The 12,244-nt window shown below is 41.8% G+C and overlaps 1 protein-coding gene and 1 long non-coding RNA gene across 2 annotated transcripts; one reads left to right on the plus strand and one right to left on the minus strand.

Moving 5' to 3' along the window:
- Nucleotides 1-1,871: 1,871 nt before the first annotated feature.
- LOC138007910 (uncharacterized) lies at nucleotides 1,872-7,788 on the plus strand. The gene is made up of 4 exons (XM_068855036.1): nucleotides 1,872-2,040; nucleotides 4,162-4,240; nucleotides 4,517-4,653; nucleotides 6,354-7,788. Exons 1-4 carry the CDS (start codon nucleotides 2,005-2,007, stop codon nucleotides 6,615-6,617), a joined length of 516 nt encoding a protein of 171 aa, XP_068711137.1. The 5' UTR covers nucleotides 1,872-2,004; the 3' UTR covers nucleotides 6,618-7,788.
- On the minus strand, nucleotides 5,167-6,345 carry LOC138007912 (uncharacterized). Its single transcript, XR_011124132.1, has 2 exons — nucleotides 5,581-6,345; nucleotides 5,167-5,352 (listed from the first exon to the last, which is right to left on the minus strand). It is a non-coding gene; the product is annotated as an uncharacterized lncRNA (long non-coding RNA).
- Nucleotides 7,789-12,244: the final 4,456 nt, after the last annotated feature.

Raw genomic sequence — 12,244 nt, forward strand, 5'->3', positions numbered from 1 at the left:
CACGCTTGTTAGACCAGTTATTAAGGGCGCGTTCGATTGACCGTCCGGAAAAGGAATACATGATAGACACGTCACCCTTCATTAGCAGTTTCCGTGTTCATATCACAAATAGCCGTGGATACCCGCACACACCATCGAAAACTGTTAAACCTGGAGGCTTTTTTCTTAACCCGTGGCGGATGATGACGCATTCACTGGGTTTAACTTAAGAAACTGTTACAACCTGCCATTTCTCGTCCAAAGTGTCTCGCAAAGCTATTGCGAGGCAAGTTGCACAAAATATTGCCCCGTGTTGTAGCGTACCTCCCAACGGGCAAAAAGGTCACGAGACAAGTTCAAAAAACCATCGCAGAAAGTAGAAGCGAGTTCTCCTTTTTCCAAAGTATCTTGCAACGTTGCAATAATTTTTTTTAACCAGTTTGCGGGGTGTAACATCTATGCGCCAACTTGTGTAGCAACCATTTGTTATCAGCCAATGAAAATGTTTCTGTGATCAAGAAGGTGACCATTGTGAACGCATTGAGATTGAGACAAGTTGGAAGAAACGTGGTCCAGTGAAACAGCCGTTGGGAAAACTGTCCCGTAATGTGAGAGGGTAACAGTGCCTTTAGCGTCCCGGCGTCGGTATGTAAATATGCTGGCCCGGAAATTCCCTGACGTATTGCGAGTTCACTTTTAACAAGACGACGACATTTACTAAAAAGCAATGAGAACGATACGTTGCTTTTATTCAGTTTGCTCTCTCTGTAACCGTGAGGAGTGTTGAAAGGAGCCGTTTCAGAGAAACTAGAGAGGAGTGTTTCGCTTCGCTTGTCTGGCTCCAAAGCTTATCGGGCGTTTCGAGAAACAAGCCTCATACTTATAGGAACTGAAGTGCATTTGTCAATATAGTCTGATTTCGAAACCAGAGTCACGTCGTGGACATCTTGAAAGCGAATACGTTTTAAAGCATTAATTAAACTTTGCAGTTATTATGTTTCCCTTTTTCTATGCTTGAAGACATGTTAAAATACCAGAGATTAAACTCGGAGTAAACAGATCGTTGACTGGTTAACTCTTTTTGGGCCCGATAAGGTTTAGCAGACCTTATCGGGCCAAAAAAAATTAACCAGCCAAACGATTTCGTAAGTTCGATCGGATTGAACTCCCGAAAGACGCTACCAAAAAGCTGTTATTTGCTGGTTTAAAAATTCAGTCTTGTTCTTGTTCAACTGGTCGACTTGTTCTCTTACCTTTTCTTACCAAGAAAAGCTTCGATAACTTGTTTATGCAAAACAGTTGCTCTCAAAGAGCTCGAGCCTCGTTATGCAAACAATGAACATTTTTAGAAGCGAGCAGGTGTGGACATGCCACGACATCCTTGGCATTCTTGAAACGAGAAGAGCTATTGATTTTTGTTTCTATTAGTGGTTTATTTGTGTTGCGAAGTTTGTTTTGAAATGGTGTGCTCCCCGGAAAATCGAAAGCACCTGGGCAAAATTAATCCATGCATTTTAAAAATGTTGTTGCGAGCAAGGAAGAACTAAAATATTTGACTTGCATGAGCAAGGCTCTGTGGAAATGTTCATTTGACAATTTAATGAACAATGTGGCTCCTCTATTGTTTGGTTCATGAGATTGTCGAATTTTATAATAGTACGTGAAGAGGTTATGAGTAAATCGAAAAACACGACAAACTACGCCGCCGTGTAGTTAAGCCATTGTCTGAATTTTTGGAGAGAATAATCTCTCTCACTTGCCTCAAAAGGATACCCAGCTATTATTCTCTCACAGATTATTGACATCCGCATTTCAATATGAAATAGATTTTTTACTAAATCCGCACCTTGTTTCGTCAGTTGTTTTTTGGTTATGGTGACGTCATAGGTTGTGTTACAACCAGTTGAAGGAAAGTCATTCGTTTGGGGTCAAAACACGGACGGCGCCTTCAGCGCTACACGGTCTTCTCTCCACTGATTCCAGTGCGTACCTAAGACTGAAAACGCCGTTGACGTATTTGATGAAATGTCTCTTCAACAGTGTTTGGCCTGTAACGCTGTGGTGAGTCAACCATACGTTATTAATCGTTCATTATTCGGGTTTGCACATTTTCACTGTCGTGTGTGTCTCTGAATACATGAGGTTCGACAACCAAATTTATACTGCTTGAAGATGCATGGTTTTTTACCCCGAAACCCAGTTGGACAGCAATTGAACCTTCACTCTTCTCAATGTAACACAGATTGTTCAACATGAAAGCGCTTAACAAAACAAGAAAATTTCGCCATTTACGAAGATATTGCGTCTGCCAGTATTAAGATCGACTTATGAATATTTAGCCAAGTCAGTAATTTATGCAGCATTGCTAATAGTCTCAACACTTCGATTCTAAAGAATTGAGGAGGCGAAAGGTGGTCTGTACGGGCAGTGACTTGCGGAAACAGCTGTCGTGTGATGACTTGACACAAAGTCTCCCTAGCTGAGGTACATGGTCTCACGTTAGCAATCCATGAAATCAAATCGTGAAGACAATCGCTTGCCTGTGTTTGCCTTGTGATAACTCAGTTTAGTCCTTTGGGGGAAGCTGAACGCTACCGTCCATCTGTGAAGAGCAAACGGCGGGTGAAACATCAGATAAAACGTTAACGGAAACAAAAACAATAATCCCAGTAAAGTGTCTTAATTATTTGTCAGGCACTCTGCGTCGTTCTGTGTTCGTCAATGAAAGGAGTTATTTTGGTATTGTAAAGAAAGTATGATTCGCGTGCAAGTCGTAAGACTCTGGTACATCTAAATGATGAGAATGAAGTGCAACTCCGAGAGTTGTGAAACTAAGTGGGACTTGAAAACAATTCAAAGATTACTGAACAGCAGAAACTGATGGAGGGAGGTTTCCACGTTTCTTGCAAAATGTTCTCGCAAAAGTCCCGCAAAATGGTAGCGGAAAACCACGCAGCACCATGACAAGTACGATAAATAACGACAGTTAGTTTTCAGTCAAATTCGGGATTGATATCACATGCATACACAGAAAAAGACCCTTTCCGTGCAAATTGTTCACTTTGGCGCAGTTTTAGCTAAATTTATACCTTTTCAATTTTAGCAACTTGTTACCTGCCGATGCTGTACAATTTTGATGTAACATATGCACGAATTAGGAATTGATTTCGGTTTAACTGAGCCACACAAAGGAAAGGTGCATGAAATACAGACTTGTTGCGTTGTAGTAAAAAAATTGCTCTTTCAACCGTCAGAAAAGACTTTAAATCGTCCCAGGAGAATAAAGAACGTCTTAAAATACTCCAGCCCTTGCCCGAGTAGAAGACATTGGCGGTGTTAAGGAAGGGGGGAGGGGGGGGGGGCGGGGGGGGGGGGAATAGAGCTAGTGGCTACGCAGGTTACGCTTGACTCTTCGACCACAGTACGACCAAGCGCAAGACATTGAATCGTGGAAGTTCCGTATGAAAGTCCTGCTGCTCTTTCAGTGAAAAACACAAATGCGTGACCTCACCCTATTCTTTTGTAGCTAACACCCAAAGGCACCGATTTGGTTACTTCACGATCCAAAACCTCAAATTTTCCCTTGACTCATTATAGCTTTACAATCAAACTCCATTAATTAAACTTGAATATTATCTTGTCAGTTCCGCTGAGAATTGAACATATGTATAATGGGGTCCTCTAATACAGCGTGAGCCGGACGACTTTAAAGCCAACTTCGTTCCCGTTCCTCCCCAGCTAGCATTTCCGGGCGAAGCCGAGCTCGCCCATCTATTCCCTCCGACAATTGGTAGCGAAATGACTTTTGAGCGAGGTTCTATCGGACTTTGTTGTCGATACACCAGAAAAAGACGGCATAACTTGTGTTCGGAATCCAATAATTCTGCTACTAACGAAGTTGGAGGGCTGTGTTGTATGTTTGTGCGGCCCACGTTTGTCTAGAGAAGTGAACGGTCCACGTTACTTTGTGTGGCAAAGGCCGTAACGTACGGTGCGTACAGCAATAACCTCAAAGATCTCTCCAAGTAATGAAATCGAGTAGGAAACCAAAGGAGGAAGTCAAGCGGTTCACACTGAAAAATACGGTGACGTCTAGGTCAGTTGCCTTGATCAGATAAGGTGCGCGTTATACGAGGCCGTAAATGACTCTTAATTGCACTCTCTTTGACTGGTCCTTGTTAGGTTCCCAAGTCAAGCAAGACATGTGAATGTGGTCACGTATTTGAGGATGTAAAGCAAATAGCAGGAAAACGGTTTTCAGGTTAGAACTCATTAGCAAAATTTGACCAAACTGAAAACAATGAACTGAACTTATTGGGTTTCAACTCATTTTGTATTTCGTGTCTTTTAGCTGCAGATATTGAGCAAGTTCTCAGGGGAGAATTAAGCAAATAGTACATTTTCACGGTTTTGTGACGAGTAGCATCTCGTCCTTTTTCCGGCGTCAACCGCAAATATCGTTCATTTTAATATAATCTACGCCTTATCGGCGTCTATTGTATTGCCGCAATTATTATCTTTTAACTCCTTTTTCTAGAGTATCGGGCTGAGTTATATTGGCGTCTGGAAAGCAAAAGAATGAAGGCATTGTCAAAGGAAAATAAGCCATTTAACAACCTTTCCTCTGACCAAAACAACAACATTGGGAATGAAAACGAACGATCGATCAAGGAGGTACCAGACAATGATGAGTTAACTTCAGTTCACTTAACATACAAATGATAAGCCTGTATGTTTTGATGTCGCTTGCGTGGTGATGTTGCTAGTTTGTTAACCGTTTGTATTATTTGTGTAATTGTCGTAATTGAGTTTTATATTGTTACAAGTGAAATGAAATGTCTGTAATCTCACCCCTAAATTTAGTCGACCGACAGGCTGATTGACGCACTGACTGATAATCGATCAATCGATCGATCAATTAGTAACATAATTCAATAACTTTTTTAATGTTTTGACAGGATTTAAAGGAACTATTTGGGAACACAAGGCCAATTTAGTATAAAATGAAATGTATAAATACTGGTAATAGTTTACCAGAGCTACATCTTCCCCCGCCGAAGATAACGTGGATGGCAGTTGAGGTGTTTTCCAATTAATATGTGCTGCACGTTGTGATGTCTTCATATTATTTTACATGTAATTAGTTTGGTAGATGAAAGTGAAAGATGCAAGGAAAGGATGGGCAGCAACAACAAATGGCCATTTATTTTCAATTTCCCTCACATTTATTTGATACGCTATCAATTGAAAAGCAATTTACATTATTATGGAAAATGCCTTGCAAATACCATAGTAAAACAGGAACAGGAACATTAACAATCAGGCAACATTTCGTCGTCATCTTTTTGATCCACGTGGTTCTTTCCACGGTACCTTGAAATACCATAAAATAGGGACAAAGCTCGGTTATTATATTCGGATCGCTGATTAATATCATCTGTAAATAACTGTTGTAAATATGATAGAAGATTGTTTGAAAATGTTGATACTGAGACTATGCTTTGCGATTTCTGACCCTGGCAATGTGATTTTCTACTAGATACTACAATATTTTATTTCTAAAATAAAAGGAATCGCAGTAAATATTCGAAAATTACTCACCCGCAATCGCTATGCTGACTCAAGTTACCTAGATCACCTCGCGAATTCGGTGAGCAATACCGATACCACCTTGCACGCTCGGTTGTGCAAATCGAGATTGCTTTCCCCTCCACAACATGTTTTCCCTACCAATTTACTTTTTTTTTTACGCGGGGGCTTCTAGGTTGCCTTCTCGGGTTTTAGCCTCTGGGCCAAAACCCTGCGGTATTGTATTATGCAATTTGTGATAATCCTTATTAGCATAAATTTCAATATTGCCGGCGCGTGATCGCGGTTTGTATTAGCGAGTGAAGCAATCTACGGTCAGCCTTCGCCATATGCACAAGTCGAGTTTCGTTTATTGTTATATCGAGCTGAAAGAATCTTTGACGCCTTCGCAAGGCTGTATACGATAGCATTCCTTTACATTGTAAGTAGTGCCTTTCATTGAAAATCATGACCCAAAAACGGTCGAGGGTCGCACCACTGCGTTGGTCTGTCGTACACTGACGTTCCCCGGTTTTCCACCTGCTGGTTTTAGGAGTTTTCGTGTCCGGCTCTGGTGCATTCGCCTTCCTTGAATGATAGGGTTCATGTATAAACATTTTCGTACATATTCCAAAGCTAAATAAATGGCTCGGTGGCATGGCTGGCCAACGCGCCCAGATATCATCAAGCTCGAGTGTCCGGTTGAGAAGGGGGTGCAAAATATGTACTGAATGTTTTAATTGGTGTGCTGATTGCTTCTCTGACTAATTATATAACTGATCAGGCGTTTCCTTGATTTAAAACAGGTAGACGAAGGTGAAGTTGCTGTCAAACCTCATAGAAAACCTCTACAAACCTCCAAGAAAAAAATGTACCGGCGCAGGATGGGAGGTTTATATCCGACGAATAAGAAGCTCCCCAGGCCCTCACATGTGACCTACTTGTGCCAGGAATCCAACACTGAGAAAATCGTCTCGCCTGAAGACATAAACAGATTCTCTAAAGCGTTGGAGAGCATCAACAAGAAGATTTTCTCACAAAACCTGGTGTGGACAAATTTCATCAGTTGAGACATTGATCACAGAGCGCCACGTTGTGCACTGAAGAGACTTAACAACGATTCACGTGAAATCAAAGTCCATGTGTCGTCAGCTTACTCAGTATGACGGACTCTGAACTGTTACTGAGTCATTCGTCTAGATTACAGCAGTTCTGTCAAAGTCGACCTGAGCAGCACTGTTGCAGTTTCAGACCGGTTGCCAGCAGGGAATGAGAGTTCTGTCTCATCATCATCGTCATCATCATCATCATCAGTGATTTGTTTGTTTTATTTACTCTAGTTATGCCTAGAAAGCTCGCTCATAATTTATTCGAGTCAAAATATAAAACTGAGTGAGCAATAGAAATTAATGTATTTACTTCTTTACCAAAGGTTAAAAGCGAAAGGAACAGTTCGTCAATTTATTTCATTTACCAAAGGTTGCAAGGAGACTTTGTGAGACATAAAAGAAAGATGGAGGCCTAATCATTGTCTAAAGGTCATTAAATTTTCAGTCAAGGGCGTAGGTCATCGTGCAAAGAAAAGACAGCGCTCCCGCTCCCGTCATGATATGAGGGACCCCACCACCTCTCAAATCACCACACATTAGGGACCTGGAACTCAAATCACCACAGGGCCTTGGGCGGTAACCGGAAGTGCAGGGACAGCGGAGCCGGGGAGGAGAGGGGGGAGAAGAAAAGAAGGAAAACAAAACAAAATGAGCAAAGCATTAGGGAACTTAAGCAACGACGACGGTGACGGCAACGAGAACGTCATTTCAAAATATAAATTCGCGTTATTGTAATCGCTTCGTTACTATTTCAACTTTTTAAATATGACGGGGGTGTGGTAGTTCCTCAAAAATGACGCTCGTAGGAACGGCGCTCAATTAAGGGCAGAAAATGAAAATTTATCCTCAAGTAATGACGTTGTCCATAAAACCTCAAATTTGGCTATTTCACGTTGTAGTTTTGCTGACGACGGCAAAGAAATGGACAAAAATGAAAAACGCACGTGCAGGGCGTGCAAAGCTATTGTTTTTGCCTACTAAATATGCAAATTTGTGACGTTCTCGTTGCCGTCGCCGTTGTCGTTGCTTAAGTTCCCTATTAAGACGTTAAGGTTGGGATATATGTATTAAGTTATATATGTATCAAGCGAGAGAACAAATAAGAAGTAAAACATCTGTCATTTTACGTTGATCCACGTTTATTTTTTTGATATCTCGTCGAGTATGCTGAAAGAAGCAAAACTTTCTGGCGGAGAATTCCCCCAGAACCCCTACAAGTTAGCGTCTCCGGCGCTTCCTTGTTAGCCTCCCACCCACCCCCGCCCCTCAATACAAAATACGCTCCGTCGTCACTGAAGTGAGCTTGTAATAAAAACAAACGATAAAAATGACGTTTCAACCGTTCTACGGTCATTTTCAAATCCATGTTCAAGCTCATAATTGTTTTATTTTCGGACTCTATAGGTCATTTTATTGTGTTTTCAAATTTTAATTTAATAATCGAAAGCAAAAGGTGTTAAGAATTTTCACATTACCTTCGCGCTCTTTTGCACCTTATTATTGAACTCTTAATCATATTAGAGCCTTTTTTTTCTTCAAATTTGTATATATGCGAAATTTTTATAAACTTGAAAGTGGACTTGAAAATGACCGTAAAACGTTCGAAAAGTCATTTTTTATCGTTTTTTTTTAAATTGGTAAATGGTTATCTGCGAACTTGTTTATTAGATAATCTGGGAGAGACTACCGCCCTGGCATTTCCGGTTTCCGGAGAACTTCTAAGGGCCAATTTACACGATACGATTTTTGTCGCATGCGACAAGCTTACGACAGGCCTACGACATGACTTACGATTGTCGCAGCAACATGTTTTAAATTGCTACGACATTTTTTCTGACGTACACGACAATCGTAAACGAGTTGTAAGCCTGTCGTGAGCTTTTCGCATGCGACAAAAATCGCACCGTGTAAATCGGCCCTAATGATCCCTCATTCTCGCCTCCAGAGCCGCCCTGCCCTCTTGGCCACCAGAGGATGACCACTTGGCCTTGGGGAACACAGGATGACGGAAGTCCTAGATTCTAGGAGTTCCGTTCGGAAGTTCTAGATTCTATGACTTCCAGCGTTGGTGTTGTATGAAGGCTTGAAATGTCCACTATGATCGTAAAAGCATTATGGCTGCTGCACGAGAGAACACGTTCTCTGACATACTCTCTAATGTTCTGCGTCTCCTTAATTTAGAATCGATCTCTCTTCGCGAACCGCTGGTAGACGCTTTGAGAAATATTTTTGAGAAAAAGAAGGATGTTTTACTTGACTTGCCCATTGGCTATGGAAACTCCCTGATATTTTGGATGGAAGTCAGTGACCACAGTTTTAGTTGTATCGCCTTTGAATGCGTTGATGCGGGATCGGTCAATCCAAATTTCACCGAGTTAATCAAAACACGGTCGGCAGAGTTTTGAAGGGAAACTACCATCTACTGGAAATTTTCCTTCTCGTTGAAAATTCCAGCAATCTGGTCAATTCCGAGCTGTTTTCGTTCCCGAAAATATTGACAGGGTGGTTTCTATTGAAGACAATTTGGTTACAGCACTTACAGGCGTTTAAAAATCTACGACTGTCTTTCGCGGAGAATCTTCAAGGAAGTCCTCCATGGTAATGCATTGTAATTTGCGCATTTCCTTTTTTATATTTTTTGCGCCAGTGTTGATGGGCGAGTTCTCCCGCCAAGTCTTTTCACTTCCGTTATATGTTTTTATTGTTAGAAAAGTAGCCAATGATATCCCGTGTCTTCAGAGCCAACTGGTTCTCGTGGTCAGCCAGTGGGCCGATTTACACGATACGATTTTGTCGCATGCGACAGGCTCACGACAGGCCTACGCTGTTGCAGCGTTTTAAAACATGTTTTAAAATGCTACGACATTTTTTCTGACGTACACAACAATCGTAAATCATGTCGTGGGCCTGTCGTAAGCCGTTGTCGCATGCGACAAAATCGTATCGTGTAAATCGGCCCTAAGAGGGCCGCACTGCTGTGGGGACGAGAATGATGATCCCTACGTACATTTAAATTAGTCATTAACCCCGGGGCTTTTCTCTACCAATATCACAATTCTTTAATGAAGTTATCGCTTGCACTTGCTATCCGCTTGTTTTCAACATAAAATGACCGTTCTCAAGATACTATACGGAGCCTACCAAGGGAGTACGAAGACGACGGCTTAGAGAACGTTTTCTAAAAATATGATTACTACAAGTCGTTGGGCATGGAAAGTGTGTTGGAACATTGTGAATTTAAATTTAACCGTCAGGCGCTCGCGTCTTGACATAAGGCCTTGGCCATTGCACCGTGATGTCGTTATCAAAGCACGAACGGCAAAATGCAAAACTCTTGTGGGGGGCGCACATAGCCATTGTTTTTGTCCGTTAAACCAAATGTTTTGTGGTGTTCTCGTAGCCGTCTTCGACGTCCTTGCGTAATCCCCTACTGAGAGAATCGGCCCAAAAATTGTTGGGACTTTCGAGAAACGGGACCCTTGTCACAGAAGACTTGAAAGCTTAACTATATGAAGATGTAATTACAAGGAGCACTTTCTGCTCGTTTATTTTAAGACCATGAGTGTTGGTCCGACCGAGCTTCAATCCCACGACCTCCCACAGTACCCCGATGTTCTACTGAGTCAACTGCGATCGGAGGCTCAGGGAATTCAGAGGGGGTCAATAAGAGGAGTTATCCTGATTTCTGCGTAAAAAAATTTTCCGGTGGTTTTTAGGAAAGAATATATGTGTCTTCTTCGCCAGTAAAGGTTAAAATTGATACCTGAAACCAAAAACATGTAACATGATATTTCCTCATAATAGTTTATTTTTGTGTAAAAGAAACCAAAGTTTAGTTTCTCATCGACCTACCCAGGGTCTGTTCTCCGGAAGGAATAACCCATGTAAAGGCCAAGTGGCTTTTTTAGGTCCCTTCTGTTTGAAACGAAAACGTTCCTTAAATCCATAAAAAAAAATTACAAGAACCGACAATAAGATGCGTTTTGATTTGGAAATGTACACTATTTAATCTTGAAGAACATTAATTAATAACTGATAAAAAGTGTCGATCAATATGTCTTTCAGTGGAAAGAAGTTAGAAAAGCCACTCTCGAAATTTCAAAGTGACGTACAATGAGTACATCAGTCGACTATTTCCGATCATTACCGATGATTAACCATCGGCAGTTGTTCGCGCCGAGCTCGCAACGGGGTGTTTAAAGTGAACCATAACAAATTCTGCGACATCAGGCGTTTGTTTATCTCTGCCGAAGCGCTGGGAAACCTTCTCAGCAGACTTTGTAGCACTTTTGCTTGTGTCTTGTCCAGCCTCCCCTTTCCGATCTGCACATGGTTCAGTGGTCGTCCAATCACCTTTGAGTTGGACCTCGCAAAGGCTACTTTCGATCGTTGCCCAATATTTCCTCTGTTTATTTTTTCGGCGTTGGGATTTTTATGGCGCTCTACTTTCATATTCCAGGCTTGGTGCTGCGGAAGAAAAAGCCAGCAAGGTAACGGTGCGAATATGACCAGATGATTCCTGATTAGGTAGAACCAACTAAACTATATGGGGCAAGTCGCGAGGTCAAATTCTAGCAGGTGCGGGACAATCACGCTAGACGATTCCCAATATCCGAGGGCGAACAGTCTGTAAGGGACCCAGTGCTTGTCCTATTCCTGAACCTTTTAAGAACAATTGCGTTCGACGAAGGAGACCGGTATGAAATTTTTGTAGCCGTTTATTGAAGCTAGTACGAAATTCTTGGTGCCTGGTTTCGGGACGAAATGATACCTTTTGTTGCTGCCACAGTCATTGAGCCTGAAGCGAACAAACGAGGAAGCTCTCTAATCGGGTTTTCTTCGAAACGCAAGGGATTGTGGTTGTGCGCGAATGGAGGAATTAAGATGCGCGGTATGATCATCAGAGCCTGTTCTGTTTATCATTTCGCTCCTCGTATCCACAATTCACTGTCACGCAACAAAAAGAATAAATTCGAAATCTTTCAATGAAAAACGCCAAGAACTTGGAATGTTGTAGGAAACAAATCTTTTAACCACCTCGCCAATTCTCAGGTCTGTGCGGTTCATCTTTTCTGAGTTACTTGCCGATGCGTTTCATGCAACTTTATAGAGTTTTCTATGGAGACTCCACCAAGTGAAGCTTAAAGTCGATTGAAGACTGATGACGTAGCACCCAGTGTCACTTGAGAATTCGAAAGGCAGGTAGTCTCGAAAAAGAAATATTTAGGGATTTTTTAGAAGATTTTTAGGATATTTAGAGATATTTGGACGGGTTTTTAGGGAAAAGCTGGGAATTTCCGGATAGATTTTTAGAGAATTTTTATTTGATATTTGTGTCTAGGCCTAGTCGGTGGGGAAGCGCAACACAGACATGGGTTTTTCACTGAACTGCGTTGATATGGTAAATTGACCGCCGTAAAGAAATTTGAAAGCTCGATCGTTGGTGAGTGTTCAGTCACTTCGTCAGAACGATTCCCAGACCAAGGGCCAACGCTCGAAAAGTGGGCTTTCAAATTTCCTTACGGTGGTCAATTTACCATATCAACCCAGTTGCCGGATAAATCCATTTCTGTGACACGGCGAGCATG

The sequence above is a fragment of the Montipora foliosa genome, chromosome 6 (assembly GCF_036669935.1).
Source record: "Montipora foliosa isolate CH-2021 chromosome 6, ASM3666993v2, whole genome shotgun sequence".
In the NCBI taxonomy this organism is placed as follows: Eukaryota; Metazoa; Cnidaria; class Anthozoa; order Scleractinia; family Acroporidae; genus Montipora; species Montipora foliosa.